At 46.2% G+C, this 27808-nt stretch overlaps 1 protein-coding gene across 1 annotated transcript in view; it reads right to left on the minus strand.

The window, feature by feature from the left end:
* Positions 1–27808, minus strand: part of vclb (vinculin b) — a 32463-nt gene that overhangs the window by 3617 nt on the left and 1038 nt on the right. The window contains exons 2-14 of the mRNA XM_083635230.1: positions 13407–13477; positions 11187–11337; positions 10217–10325; positions 9560–9682; positions 9126–9286; positions 6061–6151; positions 3119–3266; positions 2158–2311; positions 1802–1977; positions 1456–1646; positions 847–1046; positions 391–519; positions 65–214 (exon numbers count right to left, since the gene is read on the minus strand). Coding sequence (XP_083491356.1) covers positions 65–214; positions 391–519; positions 847–1046; positions 1456–1646; positions 1802–1977; positions 2158–2311; positions 3119–3266; positions 6061–6151; positions 9126–9286; positions 9560–9682; positions 10217–10325; positions 11187–11337; positions 13407–13477 — 1854 coding nt within the window. The remainder of the gene's footprint in view (positions 1–64; positions 215–390; positions 520–846; positions 1047–1455; positions 1647–1801; positions 1978–2157; positions 2312–3118; positions 3267–6060; positions 6152–9125; positions 9287–9559; positions 9683–10216; positions 10326–11186; positions 11338–13406; positions 13478–27808) is intronic.

Genomic DNA, 27808 nt, shown 5'->3' on the forward strand with positions numbered 1-27808 from the left:
TGTTGCTGCAGAGTAGCAGACAAAGACACACAGAAACAGATATAAACAAAAAAAACGACCATACTTGTGGTGTTAAGTCCCTTGTTGACTTGACGGCAGCCTGGATTCCCTCCACTGTGCTCTTGTTGGCCGTTCCTACAGCAGCAGCCTTCTCTGCTGTGGCACCAAGCCTATTGGCATGGTTCTCAAAGTTGGCAGCCCTCTCGTCAAAGACCTGCACATCCACATTTGCATTATCCAAATGGATTGTTATTTATAATCTGATGGCCCTGCCAATGAAGACAACACCTCTAAACAAACTTTGTTTATTTCCAGTGAGATCACAGTGAGTTGATGACAGTAAGTCTCGACAGTCAGGCGAGTGATGAGGCAATGGATGATGTCACTGACCTCGTCCCTGTTGGGGGCATCGAAGGGCGCAGTGGCAGCCACTGCCAGTAGCTTGATGGGAGTGGTGGTGTCACTGAAGATGTCAGACACCTCCTGAGTCATGGCCTCCTGCATCCTACCCTTCAGGTCCTTGGGGAGGGAGCAGTTCGACATGAAAGTGTTACAAGCCGTCAACAGACTGATGGTGACTCATTGAGCTTAAAAATACAAACATGTTGTATTCAGCTTTCCTTGTATAAATCAATCAAATAACTGAGCGAATTAGTCTTATTGAACTCCAACACCGTGTGATACAATAAATATTGTAGGAATCCAGTGGTCATACTAAGTGCATGTAAGTGTATGTGTAACCAGCAGGGGGAGTGCTTGTCTATACCTACGGTATCTGTGGACGCTGACCTATCTATCATAGTGGGGTTGCAGAGTGTGAGAGTGAGTGAACGTGAGCCGTCTTACTTTCAGGGCCTCCTGGAGCTGCTGAGCCACGGCGCGTGCCTGAGGGGAGTCCCCTTGGCCCCGGGCGGCCAGGTCTGCCAGCTGGGCCATGAGCTGGTCCACCTGCTCACACTGACCCAGCAGCTCCTGCCTGTACGGGCCTGGCAGGGCGTTGGCCAGCCTGCGGCCCTCTGCCACCAGTCCACGGATGGCCGCCTGGCCTGGACACACACAACAACAACAACAACATGCATGTAAACATTCACATAAACATAAGGTCTTGTCTTCCCATGTTTTAACAGTCTGACCTGAATACTCAGCAAAGATTTTGATAGGGTAGTTTTGATGTATATATAGTTTCATCTGTGTTTCTATAGTCTAGTCTTCTATAGATAGTCTCTGACCCAACGATTCTTAGAAGAGCAAGCCGCCAGGTTTGCAGAGCAGACACGCCAAAACCAAGAAGAGAAATGACGGGGTTGGGTGAATGTACAGTAGAAAGTCAAGCTGACTTGTACATAGTGTCTGGCCTGCATTTCAACCACAAGAGGAACGGAAGGAATGTGACTAAGTGTGTGTGGAAGATAGATAGAGAGACATAGGAGGTGGGGGGATGGCGGCCAGACTCACCCACACCGCTGTCATCCATAGTGGGATTGTCAATCCAGCGCTGGGCCTGCTCAATCTTTCCCTCCAGATGAACAGCTGCCTTTGCAGGCCTGCTGTTGGCCACGGCTTTGTTGGTCTTGGACTGCAGGTTCTGGAGAGCTGTGGCGATCTGTTTAGCCAAAGCTCTGGCCTCTGGGGTATCACCTTTACCCCTATGAAGAGTAAAGAACACAATCCCAGTCAAACGCCTAGCAGTGTAGTTCTGAAGTGTTCATGAACCTATATCAGAAATAAGGTCTGTCCAAGGAGCCCAGCCTCAGTAAATACGGTCAGTTTGACTCATATTTCCGATCGGTCAGTCACTTACTGTCTTCTGAGGTCAGAGAGCTTGTGAGTGAGGGCAGCGATCTCGCCAAGCGAGCGCAAGATGTCCTCTCTTTCTTTGGGGTCCTCACACATGTCGGCAATCTTCTTACCCTCAGCAAGGAGGGCCCTGATATTCTCCTCTCCCTCTGGGCCACCATTGGGGTCTGCCAGCCAGTTCTGCATGGGGCACGAAAACAAGAGGACCACTCAAAACGCTGTCAAATGCACTGACATGACCAGAAGTTTCAGCCATCTTCAAGTTTAACTCCACCCTTTGTGAACCATGCCGTTTCAAATAAGGGTCAAACTGTATTATGGCCATCGACTGGATATGGATATGGCAGAGAGAGAGTTCACCTGCGCAGCATCAATCCTCTTGGCGATGGCCTGCTTGGAGTTGGTCATGGCCTCCAGCTTGCGGGCAGCATTTTCCACCTTGCCTGAGAGCACGTCCAGCCCCTGGGAGACCTGCTGGGCCTTCTGCATGGCAGCCGGGGATGCCCCGTGACCTCTGGGATGGGTAAAGAAGACCTTGTGAGTACCAGAGGGGATAGTTCTCATTTTTGGAACCCCAGTCCTCCACAGTGAGTGAGTGCACACAAAGTACATTTAAGTGAGCCTCAGTCAGTTTTCACAGACAGCAGCGTGACCCCATTGACCTCGTATTGGTGGCTAACTATCTGGAGCTAATATGAGGAACAGCATGGATTATGCTAAGAAAGGAATCTACCAATCAACATGATCATTGATAAGCAGCAAACAGGGCTTGGGTTCCAAAAATCTGAAATGTAAAGCCCCCCCCGTGTGTGCATGTGCGTGTGTCTGACTGTGCGTGTCCACACTCTACTTGTGTCTATTCACTCTGGTGCTCTGGGGTGCCTTTTAGTCGTCCTGTTAAGAATCGTTTTTTCATAACTCAATGCCTCCATTTGCAGACAAGGCTCAGAGGCATCTCTCGGTTTTCAAAGACATAATTCAAGCAGGGGTTAAAGTAGATTATGGATTAATACCAGACAGCTGATTTTTATGTAGCGTGACTCAAGGTTCCTGGTGACAAGACAGATTTCATATCGGAAGGATATCACTTAATCACACCATAATCCCCTCTAATATGCTTATCACCTTTCACTCGCCCGCTTTTAGGGTGGACATTGATGCTGCTGTAACAAGGGAGCATTTCCGAATCAAATTACCCAATGAAAATGAAATGAGTGCATTTTGGAAGCATATCTATCACAGCTACAGAACACGGGAATGTCAAATAAAAGACACGGGGGTTGCTTGAAATATGAGACAAAGAAGCGTCCTTCACTGTTACCTCGCCCGCATCTCCGAAACCTGGTCGGTCATCTGACCCAGGGTCCTGCTTGTGCCCAAGATATCCCTGCGTTCCTTCCCTGCACACAGTTCCCCCACTTTCCCGGCTTCATCCAGGATCTGGCGAATAGCCTGCTCCCCTGCATCCCCTAGAACAAAGACACGCCCACAAACACATCAATAAGAATAGCCTGCTCCCCTGCATCTCCTAGAACAAAGACACGCCCACAAACACATCAATAAGAATAGCCTGCTCTCCTGCATCTCCTAGAACAAAGACACGCCCACAAACACATCAATAAGAATAGCCTGCTCTCCTGCATCTCCTAGAACAAAGACACGCCCACAAACACATCAATAAGAATAGCCTGCTCTCCTGCATCTCCTAGAACAAAGACACGCCCACAAACACATCAATAAGAATAGCCTGCTCTCCTGCATCTCCTAGAACAAAGACACGCCCACAAACACATCAATAAGAATAGCCTGCTCTCCTGCATCTCCTAGAACAAAGACACGCCCACAAACACATCAATAAGAATAGCCTGCTCCCCTGCATCCCCTAGAACAAAGACACGCCCACAAACACATCAATAAGAATAGCCTGCTCTCCTGCATCTCCTAGAACAAAGACACGCCCACAAACACATCAATAAGAATAGCCTGCTCTCCTGCATCTCCTAGAACAAAGACACGCCCACAAACACATCAATAAGAATAGCCTGCTCCCCTGCATCCCCTAGAACAAAGACACGCCCACAAACACATCAATAAGAATAGCCTGCTCCCCTGCATCTCCTAGAACAAAGACACGCCCACAAACACATCAATAAGAATAGCCTGCTCCCCTGCATCTCCTAGAACAAAGACACACCCACAAACACATCAATAAGAATAGCCTGCTCCCCTGCATCTCCTAGAACAAAGACACGCCCACAAACACATCAATAAGAATAGCCTGCTCCCCTGCATCTCCTAGAACAAAGACACGCCCACAAACACATCAATAAGAATAGCCTGCTCCCCTGCATCCCCTAGAACAAAGACACGCCCACAAACACATCAATAAGAATAGCCTGCTCCCCTGCATCCCCTAGAACAAAGACACGCCCACAAACACATCAATAAGAATAGCCTGCTCCCCTGCATCTCCTAGAACAAAGACACGCCCACAAACACATCAATAAGAATAGCCTGCTCCCCTGCATCCTCTAGAACAAAGACACGCCCACAAACACATCAATAAGAATAGCCTGCTCCCCTGCATCTCCTAGAACAAAGACACGCCCACAAACACATCAATAAGAATAGCCTGCTCCCCTGCATCTCCTAGAACAAAGACACGCCCACAAACACATCAATAAGAATAGCCTGCTCCCCTGCATCTCCTAGAACAAAGACACGCCCACAAACACATCAATAAGAATAGCCTGCTCCCCTGCATCTCCTAGAACAAAGACACGCCCACAAACACATCAATAAGAATAGCCTGCTCCCCTGCATCCCCTAAGACAAAGACACGCCCACAAACACATCAATAAGAATAGCCTGCTCCCCTGCATCTCCTAGAACAAAGACACGCCCATAAACACATCAATAAGAATAGCCTGCTCCCCTGCATCTCCTAGAACAAAGACACGCCCATAAACACATCAATAAGAATAGCCTGCTCCCCTGCATCTCCTAGAACAAAGACACGCCCACAAACACATCAATAAGAATAGCCTGCTCCCCTGCATCCCCTAGAACAAAGACACGCCCACAAACACATCAATAAGAATAGCCTGCTCCCCTGCATCTCCTAGAACAAAGACACGCCCACAAACACATCAATAAGAATAGCCTGCTCCCCTGCATCTCCTAGAACAAAGACACGCCCACAAACACATCAATAAGAATAGCCTGCTCCCCTGCATCTCCTAGAACAAAGACACACCCACAAACACATCAATAAGAATAGCCTGCTCCCCTGCATCTCCTAGAACAAAGACACGCCCACAAACACATCAATAAGAATAGCCTGCTCCCCTGCATCTCCTAGAACAAAGACACGCCCACAAACACATCAATAAGAATAGCCTGCTCCCCTGCATCTCCTAGAACAAAGACACGCCCACAAACACATCAATAAGAATAGCCTGCTCCCCTGCATCCCCTAGAACAAAGACACGCCCACAAACACATCAATAAGAATAGCCTGCTCCCCTGCATCTCCTAGAACAAAGACACGCCCACAAACACATCAATAAGAATAGCCTGCTCCCCTGCATCTCCTAGAACAAAGACACGCCCACAAACACATCAATAAGAATAGCCTGCTCCCCTGCATCTCCTAGAACAAAGACACGCCCACAAACACATCAATAAGAATAGCCTGCTCCCCTGCATCTCCTAGAACAAAGACACGCCCACAAACACATCAATAAGAATAGCCTGCTCCCCTGCATCCCCTAGAACAAAGACACGCCCACAAACACATCAATAAGAATAGCCTGCTCCCCTGCATCTCCTAGAACAAAGACACGCCCACAAACACATCAATAAGAATAGCCTGCTCCCCTGCATCTCCTAGAACAAAGACACGCCCACAAACACATCAATAAGAATAGCCTGCTCCCCTGCATCTCCTAGAACAAAGACACGCCCACAAACACATCAATAAGAATAGCCTGCTCCCCTGCATCCCCTAGAACAAAGACACGCCCACAAACACATCAATAAGAATAGCTCTATAATTCGCATAACAGCAGCGGATGGAAACATTATTTCGCATTTTCTTTTCCGATTTTCTGAGAATTCGGTTAAAATGTGCGATACGTTTGGGAGGAAACCCAACTAGTGACAGGCTAAGGCAGGCAGGATACCCAGCCTGAGGACACCATCGGCGGCGGTGGAATGGATAAATGAAGGTAACAACAGGACATTGATGCATTTCCCCATTACCTGGTTGAGCGTTTGGATCTCTCAGCCAGTTCTTAGCCTGGCTCATCTTAGAGTCGATGAGCCCCAGAGCCCTCTTCATGGCCTCCGTGTCCTTGGGGTCGGGTGGGAAGGTTGAAAGAAAGAAGAAATTAATATCTTAACCACAATCAATGCAGCCAAACAACACAAAAGTGGCAGATCGATGCCCTAATTCATATATATATCCACCTTCTCTTTATAGATCATGGTATGATCATAAGTATGAAATACTTTTGAATTTCATGTGGTTATTTTTGAAGAACACTCTTGTGTATTCACTTTTATACTTTGTGGCGAGTTAGTAATGAGTCATATATTCTGCCATGGCTCTATGTCTGGATGAGGTTAAGGCGTGATAGTATACAAATATATTCCCATTTAAGAATCAGGTCATGAGTGACTCACTGAAAGTGAGCTGAGTGCAGATTTTTACTCCTTAAGAGGATGAGGTTATAATGGTTGAGAAATTGTACTACGCAAGAGGGCACAGAGTTTTTCCCGAGCAGATGACATGGTCAGGAAAAAGTCCAGGTGCTTGTCATCGCCGCCATCTATCCCACACTGCAAAGATATTCTAATAAAAGACACACAGAGGAAGTTCAATGGGGCAGCGCTGCTAACATCTGTCAGGCACAACCATCTAGTGCAGTGCATGCTGTTTGCATCATTCTTTCCTGGTGTCGACAATGAGTGTCATGTTGTAAATGCCAAACGACTGTCCATTGTATCTCAATCGGGGAGGAGAGAAATACAACAATCTGCTCGAGAGCAGTCGACTTGACAATGGGTCCATTCATTGGCCAAGTCTGCCAAACAAACAAAGCAGGACATGTGGCAAAGTGGGACGCCAGAGGAGATGACTGAGTGCTTAAGTGAGCTTACTTTTCATGGTATAATAATAGAAATACTACTAACACACGTAACTGTTCTCTTGAGTTTTCAGACCAATGCTTCTCAGATTTCCACACAAAATGCTATACTCGACATCTTCAGCATCTTCTACATAATATGGGCCATCCGAACAAAAGGGAAATACTCCACAATAGCAAGCAAACAAAATCTCATCTGGTTGGCCAAATAGCTTTGACTGGTATAAAAATAATAATAATAAATATCACGAGTTTCATATCATAATATGAGAATCTCCAATTGTTTGATTTTTAAATTATACATAAACAAACATGCCCTCATTTTTTGTCAAAATGAAAAACATGTTTGTTTGAAGATGACTGTGGGTTGACCAACGCAGAGCAGGATGAGGAACGAAACAGGAAGTAGAACAGTGTGGAGTGATGATGTCACCAGAGCTGTGGGGGTGTATTAGTGTGGAGTGATGATGTCACCAGAGCTGTGGGGGTGTATTAGTTGGCTGTTCAAACTCGTGCTGGTGACGGACTGTCAGTAAACAGCTGTGGGGATGTTGCAGATGACCAAGCCAGCGAGTGTGAGGGAGCAGGTTTGGTGAAAGACAGAAGGGGACCTTTGACCGGTGTCACTCCTCAAACGCAAACACACGCTCGCAACACACTCACACACACAAGGAGGATATTACTCATATAGAATGGAGGGCTGTGGGTGTATTGCATTAGCAATGGGGATCATGTCAAGTGAGAAAGGCATTTTTAGTGTGGCCATTTTTAGTAAATGGCCCTTATGTACTGGGCCCCCCAACTGTGGGATTTAAAACTGAAAATTAGCTAATCATAGAGCAAAATCCATATCGGATTTTCTATGCAGCCTTCTCCGGTGGCTATTAAGTGCAAGCACAGATCAGGGGGAATTGGAGAAACCTGATCTTCCTGGTGAGGGAAACACACAAATGTTGAGGGGGGGGGGGATTCACAATAATGACACCTAAATCAATATTGCATGACGCAGGTCAATAATGTGACCAGTTGAGGACGTGCATTTACTGAGGATTAAAGCACATAGTGCAGGTGGATAGCACACGGTTATTTCATGATGCAAAAACCTGAAGGGAAAAGAAGAAGCAACACTTTAGCACTTCGACGTGCTGAGCAACTTCGTCAAATCTAATGTTCCATTATAGCAGCACTGTAATATTCTAACTCCTACGGCGGCGTTTCACTAAGCTAACTGGGATAGATACTCGATAGTTTTAACTGTTTCACGACTGAAAAGCACGCATTGTTGGCATCACATGGCACAAGACAGCACACACATCTACCAGACATGCTGCCGCACAACCAAGGCAAAGGCTTACCTTCTACAGGGGGTGAAGGGAGAAAGAAATGATAAAAAGAAAGGAAGAACCACATAAATACAAATGTTTAAACTGGACATACTACTAACCAAGGGCAACCAAAAATGGCAACACATCGAAAAGAAGCATAGGAAAGAGTCTATTGGAGTGTTGGGACACTGGAGACAAGTGCTACATGCTGAGCGGAAAGATCATACAGTAGGGTCAAAAAAGAGAGAGAGAGAGAATTCAGAGAGAGAGAGAGAGAGAATTCAAGTGATTAACCAGCTACAATGTAGCCGCTACAATGTAGCGGCTACATTGTAGCCGCTACATTGTAGCTGGTTAGCATAGAAACAAAGGGTAAAGCATCCCTGCTTTAATTGAAACAATCAATAATAAAATGACCATGATGTGTGTAAGCTTAAAATACAACAAAAGCATTTTTCACAGCTGGAAAACGGCCACGGTGATGAAAGGAAGTGCATGCCTTGTTAAGGAAGAGGGGAGGGGGCGCCAGACAGTAAATGAGCACCACGACCACGTCCAGCCTGCAGCCTCCTGACAAAGGCATTCTGGGAGCGTGTGAGAGCACAGTGTAGTGGACACAATTCAAACTGCGCTCATACAATCAATCAACTGCTTCCAGTTGTGACCCATAATAAATGCAAAAGAAAAAAACTTTTAACATTATGAGTGACTGAAAGTGCCAAGTGGTCTCCTATTCCGTTTATTTATTGATTTACTTTGATGTGGTAAGAGTGTGTGCATTTGAGGGTGAGAGCCATTAGACAAACGTAGGTATATGCATGTACTTTACTTTACTTTACTTTACTGTTTGTACCTTGTTGGCCCAGGCGTCCTCGTCCCAGGACGTGAGCTGCAGCACCCTGATGATCTCGTTGATCTCGGCGCTCATCTTCTCGAAGGTGAAGTTACGGTTCTTCAAGGCTTCCTCCACACCCTGACTCCCGGACGTCTTGGTTGTCACAAAGATCTTGATACCTAAAGTCCGTAACAGAGCAGAGGGCAAACAAGTACAGTATGATATTTCCACTCTATAATGCTGACTGCAAAATACAATCATGCTGGCCTAGATGTTTCCTCTGCACATTAGCATCTTCTTTGACAGCTACGGAGGATCTCACACAGCAGCGCCACAGATTTCCCACAAGCAATGTGTGGAAAGACATGAAAATGTAGCAAAAACACTGAAAGACACAATTCCATTCAAAATGCCAATATGATGATGAACGCACTGTGTGGTTAAGTGGTTACCTGAGATGAGGACGGGGAGCAGCTCTTTGACTGTGTTCATGGAGTTCACCAGCATCACACGGTGCTCTTGGTGAGTCAGCTCCTGCTGTCGCTCATCGATCATCTTGGCCATCTTCGTCATCCCTGGACACAGGGGACAAACACACAGGAGTGCTTACATAGCAGAAACAATATCAGCTAAGCACTTTATAGCCTGGACTGGTCAACCAGGGCAGAAAGATCTGCGGCATATTGTAATGTTAAGACTTCTTTTCTCCTTATTTTTTTTAATACTTTTTTCTTTTCTTTTTTTCTCTTCCAGATCCCCCCCTCATTTTCTCCCCAGTAGACCCTTCTCACGGGGGGCATTTTGTGTCGAAAAGGCAGGGTAAACACAGGTGCAAGCAAAACACTAATGAGGGTTTCCAACTTCCATGATTGGAATTTGAAAACCCCTCGTTAGTGTTTTGCTTGCACCTGTGTTTATTCTGCCTTTTCGACACAAAATGCACTTGACATTTTGTATAATAAAATATCACGATATTTGCCATTCGATACGATACGATATACTGCCCACAAAATATCACGATAATATGCTGTGTCGATAACCCCCCCCCTCACCCCTACTACCCAGACACCCCATGTACGGATTTGTTGCCATGGTAGCAGCACACTGACCTGGTCCCAAGTTCTTTGTGTATGTGATCAAGTCCTCCATAGATTCCACCACCTCCGCCACGGTCAGGTACTCCAGGATGCCTTTACACACGCGGATGATTTTGCGAACCTACAGCAATAAGAACAGAAACATCAACAAACGCTGATTCGACAACTACGCTTTATTCCCAGGCAAAAGTGATTCTATAAACACCCCCCTCATTCACAGCCCTTCTAATTAGGCTCTGATCATACTGGCTAATGACATTCCACCCTCTTTGTCCTGCATCGCTCCAGCTCCCACGCCCCCCCCCCCCCCCCCTCCACCACTCCACTCCACTGAGCTGTCCCTGAGCACTGGGACACCTGCTGTCCCTGAGCACTGGGACACCTGCTGTCCCACTCATCCATTACAGGAAAGGAGAGGACTGATACATGGTGCCCCTGCCTGTTTTAGGATTTAGGAGGTGTGAGTGTAAGGAAAACTGGGAAGTGTTCTCAAGTCACAGACTCTTTCAAGCATAGCACTGAGAACATCTACACCCCACTGACTTCTGCATGAAGGGAGTTTCCTCTCTAGATAGCCTATATGAACTGCCAAGCATTTAAATAGAGAATTACATGGACATGTCAGCCATGTCTATAGATACAGTCAATGTGTCGTCATAGAGGCTGGGGTAGCTGGCTGGGGGCGTGGTCAGGGTGGGGTTAAATCCTCCCGTTCTCCCCATTCAGCATAGTTAGCATTTAGCTGCTAGCCCAGCCCAGGCAGACAGGATCGGTGATTCAACCACCGCAGTAAACGCACATCTGAACAGACGGCTATTGCACCTGCTCTAGAATCCCCAATCCTTGAGATTGAATCCTAGAATCCTAGTCATTCGGTTCTGTATGTTTCTAAAGAGTATCCGACTTTCTCGTTGAGCAGGCAGAAAAGATCATTTCTCTTGCGGCTCACAATAGAATAGGATGATTAAAGGAGAGCGCACACCTCAGCCTCGTCGAAGGTCAGGAGCAGGTCAGAGGTTCCAGAGAGGATCCCCCGAGAGCCATCGATCAGGTAATCCCGAGCAGGGACGGAGTACGGGTCAGCTTTCAGCATGGAGGCGGCCTGCACCAGCTTAGTGCAGGCGTTCTCCACCCTGTGGGAAGTGCAGGAAGTCATTTAGAGAGCAGTCAAGAAAAGACAAAAACAACGTGCTCATTCAAACAGGTCATCATGCTGCAAGGTTCTTCAACAGCCACATGGACTCGGCTAACTGCCTGCAGCAACGAAAGATGGAAGCATTGGGACGTAGCTGCTAGCTAGCCATACCATTACTGCTGCTAACAACCAGCCTGTGACACAGCTTCATTTCCACTTCTCATAATGCTCTTCATCACAATTTGAAAGCAGACTAATGCAAAGCTGATGGAGGCCAAATCCCAAAATGAGCGACTCTCATAATCATTTGGTGCAGAAAGATTACGTCTGATAATTGTTTCCAGGGGTGCAATTCAATCAGTGACCTTCAGGGAGGAGCAAGAGTGAAGGCTCAGTCCTTTGATTCAGCCTCGTACATACATGCCACCTGCATATCACAACAGGGCTAGTGCGCATAGAAACAGGCAACAAGCCAAGGAATGACACGTGTTCCAGTTCCCACAGAATATCCCCACTTAGTGTTCCCTGCAGGCCAAATGCTGCCTGTGTTAAGAGAGGGAACATTATCAGTATTTTCCACATAGTAAAAAGCACTGTGTGAAGGGGGCGGGCCAGACAAAACCAGCTCAGTTTCCATTCTTCCAAAGGCACAAGTCTCCTGAAGGCTAAAGGCTAATATATGTGCATGGCATCGAGGGGCTGACGTGTGTGTGTGTGTGTGTGTGTGTGTGTGTGTGTGTGTGTGTGTGTGGTGTGTGTGTGTGTGTGGTGTGTGTGTGGTGTATGTGTGTGTGTGGTGTGTGTGTGTGTGTGTGTGTGTGTGTGTGTGTGTGTGTGTGTGTGTGTGTGTGTGTGTGTGTCTGTGTCTGTGTGTGGTGTGCGCGCGCGCAGAGCCAGCCAGCGGTGTCCTTCAGCATGCTCCAGCGAGACACGGGACAGCCATGCGTTAGAACCGGAGCCCGACAGACACTATATTTAGTGACGGAGACGCATTCCAGCACATGTGCTGATGGATGACGACAGGGTGACGATGTGATGTGACTTCCAGGCGCCAAATGTGTCGAGCCTGACGACCTCCGCCTGCCAATGCGTTTCATCCCCTGACCTTGTGGGGCTCCGCCCCCTCCCGCTACTGTAGCCTCTCATTGAATACGAGTAGGTGAGAGACTGTGATGCTAACAGGCAACAGCTGGGCGGGCACAAGTCAACGACTTCTTAAAAGAGGCTCGATGCCGTGTGAATTAAACTATTCAAACGCTAATGTAAACAGAAGCTGACGCAATGGGGGAAACGGACGCATCGATTAAATCTGCCTCTCAACTAGGAATGCACCGATCCACATTTTTTCACTTTCGATCCGATTCCGATACCTGAATTTGGATATCTGCCGATACCGATATTATTCCGATACCGATATTTTTCTTGAATATACAGTATAGGCAAAGATTTGGCCAATTAAAATTTTTGTTTTTAAATATACCTTGCAAAAAGCAGACAAAATTAAGAAAATATACAAGGCAAAGAAGGATACTATTATACATGGGCAAATTATGGCCAGCGCTGGAATTGCAAAAAAAGAAAAAAAAGAAAATCCGATTCCGATCCGTGAATTATGTCAGTATCGGCACCCGATACCGATATTGGATGGGTCCCATCCCTACTCTCAACATCTCGATTGACTTCCATATGTTGGGGTTATCCAAAGCAGCTGCTATGGGATCTTTAAGGGTGTGTGTATCCTCTGGGGTAAAGGAAGTGTTCCCTGGGCAAAGAGTCTCTTGCTAGACTTTATATGACACCAGGGCAAGACTCTGAGGCACTTAACATGCCAGGTCTGACCTTTGCTTGGGTACAAACAGCCATTACTGTAACAGACAAAGAGAGAGAGAGAGAGAGAGAGAGAGAGAGAGAGAGAGAGAGAGAGAGAGAGAGAGAGAGAGAAAGCCAAAGAGAGGCTGGTGGGTTTTTACATTCAAGAACTTGAATGATTTCATCTAATAATACAGTGAAACTGTGAGAGGTTCCATGTGACTTTGAGCACTTTTCAGCAGACTGTCCGGCGCTTACTTGGTAAAAGCTGGTGACATGTCCCTTTTCATGATCTGGTCTTCTGTGGTCTGGACAGTATCCTTCCCCACCTGGAAAACAAAGATGCTTTGTCAGTAATGCAACTCACCACTCAGGACTGTCAACTAATTAATTAACATTTTGGCTACAATTTAATAAAATATGTGTAGCTTTTCAATTCAGCAAATTTCAAACTGACATCCACTTGCCATTCCTTCATTCTTAGGGAGCCTATCCGAGCACACTGAGCAAGAGTCAGCGAAACAAAAGTACATGTACAAATGTAGCGATTTGTATCGGGCAACATAGAGCTCTCCAACACCATGTCTCAGAAAAGGGGTTGCTGGGGGGCATAGTGTAGCGGTAGATTCCCTGCCTGCCAACACGAGGGTCGCAGGTTCGCGTCCCCCGTGTTACCTCCGGCTTGGTCGGGCGTCCCATACAGGCACGATTGGCTGTGTCTAAGGGTATGTGTCCTGGTCGCTGCATTAGCGCCTCCTCTGGTCGGTCGGGCCGCCTGTTCGGGTGTGCTACGTCCTCCCACGTGCTACATCCTGCGGGAGTGAAGCCCCCCACTGTCAGGTGTAAAGAAACGGCTGGCAACTGTGCATGTGTCGGAGGAAGCATGGCGCTAGTCTACGGCTCTCCCCGGATCGGCAGAGGGTGGAGCAGCGACCGGGGCTGCAGGGGGAAATTGGCCAAGTACAATTGGGGAGAAAATGGCAGGAAAATCAGAAAAAAAGGGGGTTGCTATTATGCTATATCTATTCACACAATCACAAGCTTTTGTGAAACTCGAGCGCATGTGTGCTATATATCAATAGCATGATATGAGCATGAGTTAATACTTTGTTAAAATTGTTACCACAACCTACATCTTTTTCCCTGGAGGCTGGCTACTCCCAGGCAGAAACTCCTCAGTCACACACGCAGTGTAGGAACATGTCTTGTTAGTACTAGGGCTGATGATGAACCATTGTTGGATGAAGGGAGCTGTTGGAGGGCAGCCAGGCCTGAGCGCAGCTATAATGTGTACAGCAGCTGAACATGACTCACCTCCCCCACCATGACCTCAGCTCTGCTGGGAGACATAACTCACCCACATGGAGCTGCCATGGGTGCTAGATCACATGATGCACTCACAGAGTACAGGGCCAGCAGTGCACTGAGCAGGTCAGATGTGATCACATGATGCACTCAGAGAGTCAGGGCCAGCAGTGCACTGAGCAGGTCAGATGTGATCACATGATGCACTCAGAGTACAGGGCCAGCAGTGCACTGAGCGGGTCAGATGTGATCACATGATGCACTCAGAGAGTCAGGTCCAGCAGTGCACTGAGCAGGTCAGATGTGATCACATGATGCACTCAGAGAGTCAGGGCCAGCAGTGCACTGAGCAGGTCAGATGTGATCACATGATGCACTCAGAGAGTACAGGACCAGCAGTGCACTGAGCAGGTCAGATGTGATCACATGATGCACTCACAGAGTACAGGGCCAGCAGTGCACTGAGCAGGTCAGATGTGATCACATGATGCACTCAGAGAGTACAGGACCAGCAGTGCACTGAGCAGGTCAGATGTGATCACATGATGCACTCAGAGAGTACAGGGCCAGCAGTGCACTGAGCAGGTCAGATGTGATCACATGATGCACTCAGAGAGTCAGGTCCAGCAGTGCACTGAGCAGGTCAGATGTGCTGCATCACTGTCTGACCCCACGTGTGGTCATCATGATTAGAAATGACATCAGCACGCTGCCTGGGACATTTCAAATAAGGTTTTGAACTTAGTTTACACGGTTTTATAAGAATCCTTAACAGGGCATCTGGGTAGTGTAGAGGTGAAAGCACTGGCCTAACACCGCGGAGACTCGGGTTCAATTCAGTGTGGATGCTGGGTTAGGGTTATTTGTGATACAGTCACAGTGTGGATGCTGGGTTAGGGTTATTTGTGATACAGTCACAGTGTGGATGCTGGGTTAGGGTTATTTGTGATACAGTCACAGTGTGGATGCTGGGTTAGGGTTACTTGTGATACAGTCACAGTGTGGATGCTGGGTTAGGGTTAGTTGTGATACAGTCACAGTGTGGATGCTGGGTGGGTGGGCACTGGGCATTCCAGGAGAGCACGTCAGCGTGTGACTGGAGGCAGTAGCAGCCAGGGGCCATTCCAGATGGTTGACGTGTGGAGCCTGTAAAGGGATAGCGCCGCGCAGACGTACACCTCCTCACTGGCTTTTCATTGGACCAGAGGGACTCTGGGTAACTGAGTGCTTATAAATTCGAGCCAAAGGTTGTGCCAGGCTAAAAGTGGCGCTTAGCAGAGCGAAGTGGTAGCCTACATATGCTGCTGCTAGCACCATGACATTCCACCTCTGAGTAGCCTACTGCTGACATTCCACCTCTGAGTAGCCTACTGCTGACATTCCACCTCTGAGTAGCCTACTGCTGACATTCCACCTCTGAGTAGCCTACTGCTGACATTCCACCTCTGAGTAGCTATGAACAAGCGCCAAAAACAACCACAAGCCTTTCTGTCCCATTCAACTAAAGGACAGGGCCAGCATTGAGTGAAGGGGAAGAGATGTAGTAAACACAGAAGTGTGTGTGTGTGTGTGTGTGTGTGTGTGTGTGTGTGTGTGTGTGTGTGTGTGTGAGTGTGAGTGTGAGTGTGTGTGTGTGTGTGTGTGTGTGTGTGTGTGTGTGCGTGTGTGTGCGAGTGTGAGTGTGAGTGTGAGTGTGAGTGTGTGTGTGTGTGGGGGGGGGGGGGGGGGGGGGGGGGACAGGAAGAACTTACAGTTACAGCCTTGCCAACACTACATTAAACAGTAGCCTCCCACTAAGAAAGCAACAGGGATGGCCTGCCTTGTACGTTTTTATAGGTCGAAGAGAAGTTGCAACTCCTGGGCACACTAACCACAGAGCCTGCTGGCAAGCATACTGCCTGTAGCATTGTGTTTAGGGCTGGGTATTGCAATACTCATAATTTACTGAAAATTTAAAAATAGAGCTAAAAATACAATACGCTGTGTACCACCCAGGTAGTGTAATAATATGTACATCACTTTATATTGATAACTTAGTGGACTAATTGAGTCAAAACTACTGAGTGTTGAGTGTGTTACTGAACGCACTGAAATAAAAAGTATTCTTATTGTGTCACTGAACACACGGCTGTGCAAAAAAAATCGATTTATATCACGATATATCACGATATTTTTCTGAAATATCAATACAGTATTGCGGAAAAAAGTATTGCGATATATTGCCGTATCGATTTTATTGCACAGCCCTAATTGTGTTAGCCACTGAATTTAGCAGATGGCAACAAGGTGGACTGGTTGTTAGAAACAGAAGTGTCCAGCATGACCAGAGGATAACCAGTTTGATTGCTCCCTGTGGTGGCCGGTCTCCATCTTAACAGTGTGATTGAGCAAGACACCCACACCTCACTTGACCCCATGCATCTGTGTGTCTCAGGTGATATGGAGATTAACAGCTCTTTCTACTGTCTCTGTGTGTGTGTGTGTGTGTGTGTGTGTGTGTGTGTGTGTGTGTGTGTGTGTGTGTGTGTGTGTGTGTGTGTGTGTGTGTGTGTGTGTGTGTGTGTGTGTGTGTGTGTGTCTGTGTGTGTGTGTGTGTGTGTCTGTGTCTGTGTCAGTGTAGGAATTTACCACCCTAACAGTGTAGGCTTCCGTAGTTCCACTCGCTCAGATGAAATGATCTCAGTTCGCTTGTTAAATCTAACAAGTTATGTTAGATAATTCTGACATCCACTAGGGGGCGGAGCCAAGGGGAGTTCAGACAGGCCTGTGGCTGAAGAGAGGAGAGAATAGGGAATGTGGCTACTTGGCCTCGGCCTAAAATAGCAGTGAGTCATATTCTCCCGAAGCATCATGTTTTCAGGCACATTAGTATCAGACACGCATCAAAGCCACCCCATCTTCTGTCTTCTCTTCCTTCTCCTCTCCTCCAAAGCCTTTCCTCACGTCTGAAGTTCACAAACGGTCCACACAGCCACCATCCAAACAATTCGCTGCAAAAATAGAACTGTGACTCCAAGTTATAAACTTGGGTCAGCAGTTTATAACTGCTGTTGTCAAGCAGTGTCATGACGCCTGGCTGGCCCCATTCTCTATTTTGAGCCACTGTCAGCTTTTGGGACCAGATCGTTCTGATCCCGTCATTGACCCAAGCTGAACGTTTCAAGTCATTCGTCATCAGGGGAGTGGCCCTCTTGTCTGCTGTTGTTGATGCATGCTTGTTGCAACAGGCCTATTGGGCAACATAGCCACCACAACCCAAACCACGGCGCAAATAGCCAGCTCAACAGATGCTATCAAACGACTTTCAAAATAATCACTAAATAGTCACTAAGCAATTCACTTGCACCTTATTTTTCTTAAATCCTGGCACTGGTTCAGTGTCATTGTTGCACTATGTGCTGTCACATGGCACGCTGTTAAGGTTGTACAGCTGGCCCCGGGAAAACCCGTTTGCCGTTTGTGTCTGGAGTGGAAAACGCTGCTGTGTGAGGAAAGCCTGCATTGTGAAGGAGCTTGATCAAGTGTCCGGGCCTGTCGGAACACACTGGGCTTAAAGTGTCCGGGCCTGACGGAACACACTGGGCTTAAAGTGTCCGGGCCTGACGGAACACACTGGGCTTAAAGTGTCCGGGCCTGTGGAACAGACTGGGCTTTGTTTGACAGCAGCCCATCACTCTGCCCGGAGAAGAAAGAGCACTCTCAAAAGAGCCTCAACGCTGCAGAGACACAGCCTGCCTTTCACACGCTGGGCAGCCATTGCACAATACAATGTTAGCCATGGTGACGAGCGCAGAGATCTATGATGGCAAAATGCTAGCCAGCGTGGTCACTGCTGTCCTTAGCAATGTCCTACAGAAGAATCTCCACGTGTCACTGGATGTAAGCTATCACATCATAAGTGCTTATGTTACACTGTACAGAACGCCGGTGCCTCAAAGTGCAGCTCACAAATGGATTCCCAGTCTGAGTGACTTTGCATTTGCGTTTGGATGAAACATGCTGGCACAGCGCCCCATTAGCTAATCTTCGTCAATATAGACGTAGATCTAGCAAGTGCTCTGTTCTAAGGTATCAGCTGGCTTCTGACCAATAATGAATCACAACGACAGTATTCACCTTATGTAGCCCCGCCCACTTGACCCAGTGTGTTATGACTTCCTGTTCAGAACACCCGTCTGTTTTACCTGCTCACTAGTACTGTACTGTCACAGGAAGTGTAAACACAATAGGAAGTCACTGGCTGACCCCTGTGTTGGAACGTAAGGAACGTTCCTGTGTTGGAACGTAAGGTGTTAGTTTGGTCCAGTGTTTCCCACAGGATTTAGAGTATTTGTGGTGGGGGACCGCAGACCCCCTTGGGGAAGATTTTTTTAAACATTTTAAAGTAAAATGCATGAATTTGGTGTACTTTGAGAAAGCTTAAGAGCAAAATTAAAAGGCTAGATCTATGAAGAACATGTCATCATTACTGTGCTGTGGGTTTACAATGACAAACTAAATTTCTCCCTATAGGTCAGGGATACTCAACTTGCTTTGCCACTTTCGTGAAATGATAGAAGGCGAGGGGCCAGTTAATAAACAAACAATATACATTTTTCTGTAACGGATTGTAGGTTTTTGGGGTGTCAGCCGGAGTTTAGGCTGACAATGTTGTGCACACCGGATAGTTAGTTAGGTTAAGTTAGTTAGGTTAAGTACATACATAAGTGCCTGGGTAATGAGCAGATGGCGGTATTTGACAATTTAGCAGCTAAATCATAGATTATTGAAAGATATTCCATATTCCAGACTGAAATGCTATAACAGAAGTATTGGCCAGAATGACATGAACATTTATTGGACACTTATTCAGCGGATATCTTGCATGTTGCGTTCAGGTGCACTGTAAAAAAATAAAAAATAAAAATAAAATAAAAAATTTGGTCAACATCTTTTTGTGGTGGTCCAAATCCTTTTGTGGCGGCCCGCCACAAATTCCTTTATGTATGGGAAACACTGTGGTCAACTCCTTTATCATGCAAGTGTCAAGTGGTGTCAATCAAACATGGTTTATTCATTTGGTTCAGGAAGTGGCTAAAAACAGGGTGTCCAAGGTGACGAAAGACACAAATCAAATGGCTTGCCTGGCTGTGCCAAGAGAGGCGGCATGCAGCCAGAGAAAATACATCACAAACTACAGCTATCTGTCTCATATTACAGCAGCTTAGCAGCTCAATCATACAGTGTTACTGGGGCGGAGCTCTCACTGTGAATCTTACAGTGTTACTGGGGCGGAGCTCTCACTGTGAATCTCAAGCTGCGTTCACACCGACCTATTAAAGTTTTTCGCTGGCATCAAGTTTACATACAAAGTCAATGCAAACGAGCGATTGAGCGTATATTCGCCCGGGAGAAAAATCGCTGGGCGTCCGAGCGACGGAGACAGAGCGATAGGGAGAAAATTCGCTCATCGCCCGAGATGAAATATCCCAACTCGAGCGAAATTACGCTGGCATCAGTCGCTCGCTGTTCAACGCTGATTGGCTGCTGTGTGAGAGTGAGTCAAAGATCACACTGGCTTGGAACAAACCGCTGGTTTATTGTGTGGCAACAAACTGCATTGACAGCTGATTGACAGGCTGAGAGCTGACATGAAGTGAAGTCTGTACTACCCGGATAGATACACAAGCTCGCGTTAGGAGCACGCTGATAGGCTTAGCTTGTAAACAACTACGGCGGCTCGTAGTGGACAAATATCACGACAATGCCTAACGTTATAGCCCCTAGATGTCCGTCAATTATTGTGCCTGTTGACGAGCGATTTAAACAGAGCGACAGAGCTATTCCAATCCAAAGGCTTGAATCAAGCGACAGAGAGAAAAATAAATATCTCGGTGTGAACACAGCTTTAGTGTTACCGTTACTTAGTGTTTGTTTTATTTGGTATGTTACATACTTATTGGCCAAGTTATGTTAGTTTACGGGCTAGGAATTCAGCCAGGGTTCAAGGGAGTATAGGCGGCCATCTTGCCTGCAGAGTTTTCAAATCAAGTAGAATACCGTTTTAGGGAATGGCAAGCTGCAACAATCAAGACACGTTGAACCGGACCTTGTACCCATAATTATTTTACAGCGGGGCATTCAAAAATAAGGTGGATAAGGATTTTTCGAAACAGCTATGGAGAAAATGAATGGGAAACTCACTTCCGGGGCAAAATATGTCACGTGACTGTTCAGCTCTACGGGCGATAAACCTATTTGTGGTTTCCTGATAGAGCCAAATCCGTTACTGCATTGCTTCCCCTGTCGTGGTCTGACTCTGCACCCATCAATTTGTCAGTGGAGAAGGGTTCCTCTTCCCTGGCTCATATACTCCTTAGCTTCCCTCCCTGACTGTGCACTGCCAACAGCTGCTGGAGCTCCTGCAGGCCACTGACTCTGCCTCAGCCACAGCCAGGACTTCCTGGTTTGGCTTCCTGCATCACAGCCAGGACTTCCTGGTTTGGCTTCCTGCATCACAGCCAGGACTTCCTGGTTTGGCTTCCTGCATTTCCTCACCAATATTCAACACACAACCTCCTCCACTCCATCTCCAACCCTGTCCAAGTTTAATCTGACCGATGAAAGAGAGGTACAGTAATTCAGATGTTATGAATCCATTATGAAGACAAAGCACTTCAGTGAGGATGTTGTTCAGTTATCCATTTTCATTCGGGACTATGCAAGCCTTGCAGAACCCGGCGTTGCCAACATGTCAGAATAGAGCTTTGAAATGCTCTATTCAAATGCTGAGCGCATGAAATAATGTCCATAAGATGACAGGAAACTAGAGAGGCAGGTCATTGGAAACATTTTGTTTTGTAAGCCTAAAAGCACGTTGCCTGCAAAGTGGTTTATGGACACATTTGTTTTTTCCATCTGGAAAAGATTGAAGAAGTAGATATTTTAAACGATTGCTGCAAGAATGAATCAAACACTAATCTAACCACAGCAAAGTTTAAACTTCTTAAATGCTTTCTCTACTGTGTGTGATTCATGAAGTTGAAAGAAACAACAGATGAGAGAATAGCAGGTTGATGATGACAGGTTGGTGACCACTTCCATATTGTGCCATTGTTCCATTACTGTACCTCTGCCTGGCAGCTGCAAATGTGTCAGAGGAAGCATGGTGCTAGTCTACGGCTCTCCCCAGATCGACAAGAGGGTGGAGCAGCGACCGGGGCAGCAGGGGGAAATTGGCCAAGTACAATTGGGGAGAAAATGGCGGGGAGGGGAACCATGTTGACAAGTGCAGCCAATGCTATCTGCACACAGCTGCATCTCTACATGGCACAGGTCTTGCAGTCTCCAGACATTGCCTTTGTGGGCTGTGAAGGCAGGCGCACTTCATCCATTCCAAGACCCTATGTCATTGGCATTCTTTTCTTTATCCAAAGCCTATAAAAAGGAACTGCTGATTAGAAACGATGAAATATAACAGCTGAGTCATCTCAAAAGAACGACTGAAACAGACAACCAGCATGTTGTCATTCTATAAGAAGCCCTAGTAGGAAAAAATGGCATATAAAAATATCTGGACTCTCAGAATGCAATCTAGACAAAATGTGTTGTTTAATCTATTAGTTGTCAATTATTACATTTAATACCAACAACTTGATAATCGTTTAATCAGTTTGAGTAGCCTAATTCTTTAAGAAAAAAATATGACAAATTTCTCTGATTCAAGCTTCTTAAACGTGAATATTTTCTGGTTTCTTTACTCCTCTCTATGACAGTAAACAGAATATCTTTGGCTTGTGGACAAAACAAGACATTTTGAGGACATCACCTTGGGCTAATTGGGATACACTGATCAACATTTTTCGCCATTTTCTAACATTTTATACACCAAACAAGAAACAACCGATCCATTAATCGAGAAAATAATCGACAATCCTACTAATATAATGGGGCAAAAGTTGGCGTGGTGGTGCGGCGACCCACAACAGCTGAGTGGGCGAGGCCGCGCAGCAGCTGAGCTGCAGGCGAAGTCGTAGCGGCGGCGGCGACGTGGAGGCACGGTAGGAATGAGCACTGCCAGTTCAGCGGGCGAGGCAGCGATGGACGCTAGAAAGGAGCTGCGCGCTGCTCTGTTTCTTAATCTAGTGAAAATAATTAGGGGTGCACCGATTGCAAAATGCTGGGCCATTACCGATGTTTAAAATAACAATTTGGCAGATAGCCCCACACCGTTAGCAATTTTTTATGTTACCCCTTTAGTGACACAGGGAAACAAAGAAATCTTCATTATAAACAAATAACTGAACTAACAAGGCCAATATCGGCTGATACGATATACGTCCGATATAGACATTTTTTGTGGGGGAAGCATTGAACACACAGTCTCGACTCAGACAGTCTCAGACATTGTTTGAAGATACTGATGCTCCTTCCAGGGCATCCGGGTAGTGTAGCGGTAGATTCCCTGCGTGCAGGTTCGCGCCCCCTTGTTTCCTCCGGCTTGGTCGGGCGTCCATACAGGCACGATTAGCTGTGTCTGCAGGTGGGAAGCCGGATTAGGGGTATGTGTCCTGGTCACTGCTGCACTAGCGCCTCCTCTGGGGCGGAAGGGAACTGGTGGGAATAGCGTGATCCTCCCACGTGCTACATCCTGCCGGTGAAGCTCCCCACTGTCAGGTGAAAAGAAGCAGCTGGCAACTACGCATGTGTCGGAGGAAGCATGGTGCTAGTCTCAGCTCTCCCCAGATCGGCAGAGGCTGGAGCAACGATCGGGACAGCAGGGGGGAATTGGCCAAAGGGGGGAGATACTGATGATCCCTCCAAACAACTAGCTACCCCACAAGCAGAATGACCACAACTTGCCATGTCCCACTGCACAGGAAAGAGGTTCAACAGCTTCATGCTGCATGTCTGTGTGTCTACCATAGGTGTCACTGTTGTGTCTACTGCCCAACACATCATTTTGAGACAAAACAGCCTCCTGGGAACACAGGCTTTTCTCAGAGGAGTCTTGTTAATCGATCATTTGCTCCGATATTTCAGAGCTTCAAGTTCCTCATTCAAAGGATCAAATTAACCCCCCTCTTGAGCCGTGATACATTCCTGCTGCTTGCTAGGAATTCTTCACATTCCAGAAAGTCATCTTTAATTGAGGTCTGGCTCATTCTCTCAATCAGGCAACACTGAAAGTCAACCACACTGAGTGTGAGTGAAGGGTCCTGGCACCCAGGGTCTTCACTTCAATCTTATAGACGGGACATACATGTATTTCACTGTGTAATGAGACCAATAGTGCAAGTGGACAGCAGTAAGCCCATAACACAGAGAAGATAGCCCAATGGTTTGCAGTCATTTTAGGCTTCAAACATGACGAAGGATGCCCTTTTCATCTCCATGCAATAAGAAGATTAGGTCCTTGGCAATTAATATTTCACAAGTCTGTATATTTATAAGCCACAAGTCTGTAGGTTTATAAGCCACAAGTCTGTAGGTTTATAAGCCACAAGTCTGTAGGTTTATAAGGGGTACAGCAGCAACCCGGCATTCAGCCGATCTTTGAGTCTCATCTTCCGTTTTGGTGACAGATTCATGTGATAGAAAATGAGCTGAACGACAATAACAACCCTGGTAAATGTCACTTGAAAGCTAAAAATAAACTAACAACAACGACAACAACGTAAACAGAGATTTTCAAGTCATTTAGAAAGCACCTTGATACGCTGTTCAGGCTTCTGGCTCAGGAAACCTTCAACAGATTTCCTTGGAGGTAGCCTAGCCTGTGGCCTGCAAGTCTGTGCAGCATGTGGTTTCTGAGGGACAGATGAAGTGAGTGCAGCCTCGCCCTGAGACAGTCTGGAGAGAGCCAATTAGACTATGGAGGAACTATTTGAGGGACACTGAAAGAGCCTCGTCCCCTTCCTTGCCTGGGATGTTCCTTGACAGGAAACAAGACTTGTTTACGCAGAATTTTGAGATCATCTGCATCAGCCGATGCCTGGCCAATATACATTTCAGTTCACCTTTGACCTTTCCCCTTTCCCCTGAAACCTTTATTAAAGTGTAACTAACCCCCAAAACACTTTTTTCCAGCTTTTAACCACTATATATGGCTTTTGGGGTGGTGTGTGTAGGATTCTGGCCAAAATGTCCACATTTGAGACCAAACTGTTACATATTCTACAATCTTTATCATTTTCACTAGCATAAGTGGGTTCAAACCTGCTTTTTTTTTTGGGGGGGGGGGGGGGGGGGGGCTCAAATGAATGGACGATTTGGTACATCGTTACGTCACGGTGGTATTTGCGCGTGGTGTACTTCAATGTGAATCAATTGTATATCAGCTTTATTTTATGCATTAAATGTAGCGTGAGCTGTTCGGGTGCTGGGATAACATAATGCATTATGGGTAGTCAGCTACTGTGGCTAATGCTAGCGGCTAACGTTAGTTACTTTACATGGCAGTAAAACGCCACTGAATGATTAAACTGATATAACTTTTAACCATTTTGAGCAACACTGTTTCCATACGGACCACCAGCGTTGGTTAGTTGTTTATAACGTGACTATATTTATAACGTACTCCAGTTTACGGTTTGTAATTTGTGTCTGAATACAGCCAAAGAGTATAGTGGGACAAGAGGAGACGCTCTTCTGCCTCTTTCCTTGTTTTTTTTAAATAAGGCAGAATGCCGTTTTGCCAGAAATCTGGGGGGTTAGTTCCCCTTTAAAGACACTTTATGTTTAATGTCACTTGTCTGTTTGCCATTTTATTGTGAATCTTGCCTCCACGTCCCCGAGTTTGCCACAATGTGTGTCAAACATGATCTGCATTATATAATGCTGCTCTCTAAATACCAGCGTCGCCAGGAAAAACCTGTATCAGTTGACCCTTACTTAGGAGAAGTGTCAAAAAGAAATTAAAATTAAATTTCCCTAGAACACTCATGTATCATCAATAACTGGCAGACAGAATACAGCAGCCACACACAAAGCTCTCTTTTGAGCTTTGCAATCTCTGACTCAGAAACAACCGGTGGGGTTTTGAAACCTCTAAAACTCACATCTGACTCTTCATTTCAAAGGAATCACAACACTGTCTGCGGCGGTGTACTGTTATTTCCAGGGCAACTGGAAATAATGACAGAGTTACGCCTTTATGCCACTGTTGGAAACATCTGATCACTCCTCAGATAGTCCAGAGTGCTTGGATTATTTCACCTCAGCTAGGCTGCTGTAGCTTAGGGCATGATCATGTGTTCCAACATGCTGAGAAGAAGCAGTGACGGCATCCTGCTCAAATCCAACGGCAACACTCATGCTGTATTTCTGTATTCAAGCGTGATTGCAATGTTCTTCTGACAATGTCTCCACCAGGCAATGAACCCAGTGTACCCAAGTAATGTCCACCTTCCTGTTTGCACTTCCAAGCCTACTTTTATCAGAGATCTTTAATATTAGATAGAGATACACCACTGCCCGCTCCGCCAATAATAAAAAATGGTTATCTGCTGGTCGGTCACGTCTCCCCTTGAAGTGTTGTGGGAGAGAGAGAGCCTGGTGACGCGGGGTTAGTGCTGACCTAGCAAGCTATCTTGAGAGATCGTACGTTCCCAAACTTCACACACACACACACACACACACACACACACACACACACACACACACACACACACACACACACACACACACACACACACACACACACACACACACACACACACACACACACACACACACACCAGACATATAAACACTATGCTGCCCCTTGTTAGCTCAATAATTGTCATTACGATATTCGTTTAAAAAAATCCAACCACAGATTTAGCTACTACATCAACATAACATGTAGCTTTAGCTAATCGCTCCCTGCTAACATGAGTTCCTGTTGCCAAATCTCACGAGTGTGTTGCTGAGACGGAGACAGGTTAAATTTTCTCCTGACCTGTCGGTCTGAAAAATGACATTTTAGTGTCAGAATATTCTGAAGATATGTGAAAAATGAGCCCAATATTTACTTTGATGACTATGGAGGTGAAAGAATCAGTCATAATCTGTGATCATGTTCACCCATTCCAGTGACTCCAATAGACTCAGGACCTGCTGCAAGTCTCCTAAGTGGGCGTGGCCGTGGAAAACCATGGGCAAAATCCACATGACACAGATACAGGAAGTGACTGGAAGAGGGGCTGTGCTTGCTTTGATATCCCACCATCTCAACAATATTGTAGTCGCATCTGATTTCATAACTAATTATTAGGCTAATCTTTGTGTGGCTATTTTACCATAGGTTCAATTCAATCATAAGTTTGACTGTGGAACTAAATGTTCATAAAATATGTGTTACTGATAGCGTAAGAATAGCAAGACATTATATCCTTGTGTGTTCACACACAATGTGATCAAACTCCAAACACTGATCATCATGTGTGGCATAGTTGACAGGTTCTTGTGTCAAGCTGTGACATCCTCTCTCTGCACACATCTCTGCAATCCCCTCAGAGGAAGGAAGTCTGGTGGGTGTGTGTGTGGACATAATGAACAATACACACAAGTTGAAGTTCAAGAGTGGCTTTTGAGGAGAGAAAAAAGGCAAAGAATGCAGACCACTGGCTTGAAATGAGTTTGGTAACAAATTAATTGTAGGCCAATGGCAAGCAATCATTCTAAGTGAAGCATTCCTATGCTGAAAGAAGACGCCAGAGCAATTGTCCAAATGTATCTCGGCTCCTAACAACTGTCAGGGAGTCCCTGCTTTACCAAACTGATGGAGAGCAGCGCACTGGCAGACAGTTTACCATACTAGTCGCTATTTCGAGAACCACCGCCTTAAATAGCTACGCTTCCGTTTTTTTAGGGGGTGTTTACATAAACCACAACTTCTGACAGCATACTGATATCCTTTCCTGAGTAAGAAGCTTGTCATTTAACAATGTGTTGCAGGGTGAGAGATGAGGCACCGCCTTCCTCATGGTCATTTCCTCCTATTGGCCAAGTATGTTTCAAGGAATTTTACTCCGGTTTGTGTTGCTCTCAAAGTACGTACTCAGACACAGACATATGCAGTATGCACAAGTTAAAGCAATCAAGGCAGGGGAAACATACAGATAGCCTACATACAGATAAACATGGCATCAATTTGTGGCGTATTTAGCCGGCATTGACTGTCATGTAAATCACGTCTTACTTGTCATGGGGTCTCAGTCAGTTGTGGCTCTGCAGGTTTCTCATTCTTAATATAGAGGCCTACATTGACTTGAAATCACAGCGGCCTCTGGTCCAGAGAAGGGGTGTATAACAAAATACAGATAATACACTATATCGATAGATATCGTCATAGATTTGGGGTAAATATATCGTGATATGGCAGAGGTTAAGTG

This window comes from Poromitra crassiceps (assembly GCF_964638095.1).
Source record: "Poromitra crassiceps genome assembly, chromosome: 4".
Lineage (NCBI taxonomy): Eukaryota > Metazoa > Chordata > Actinopteri > Beryciformes > Melamphaidae > Poromitra > Poromitra crassiceps.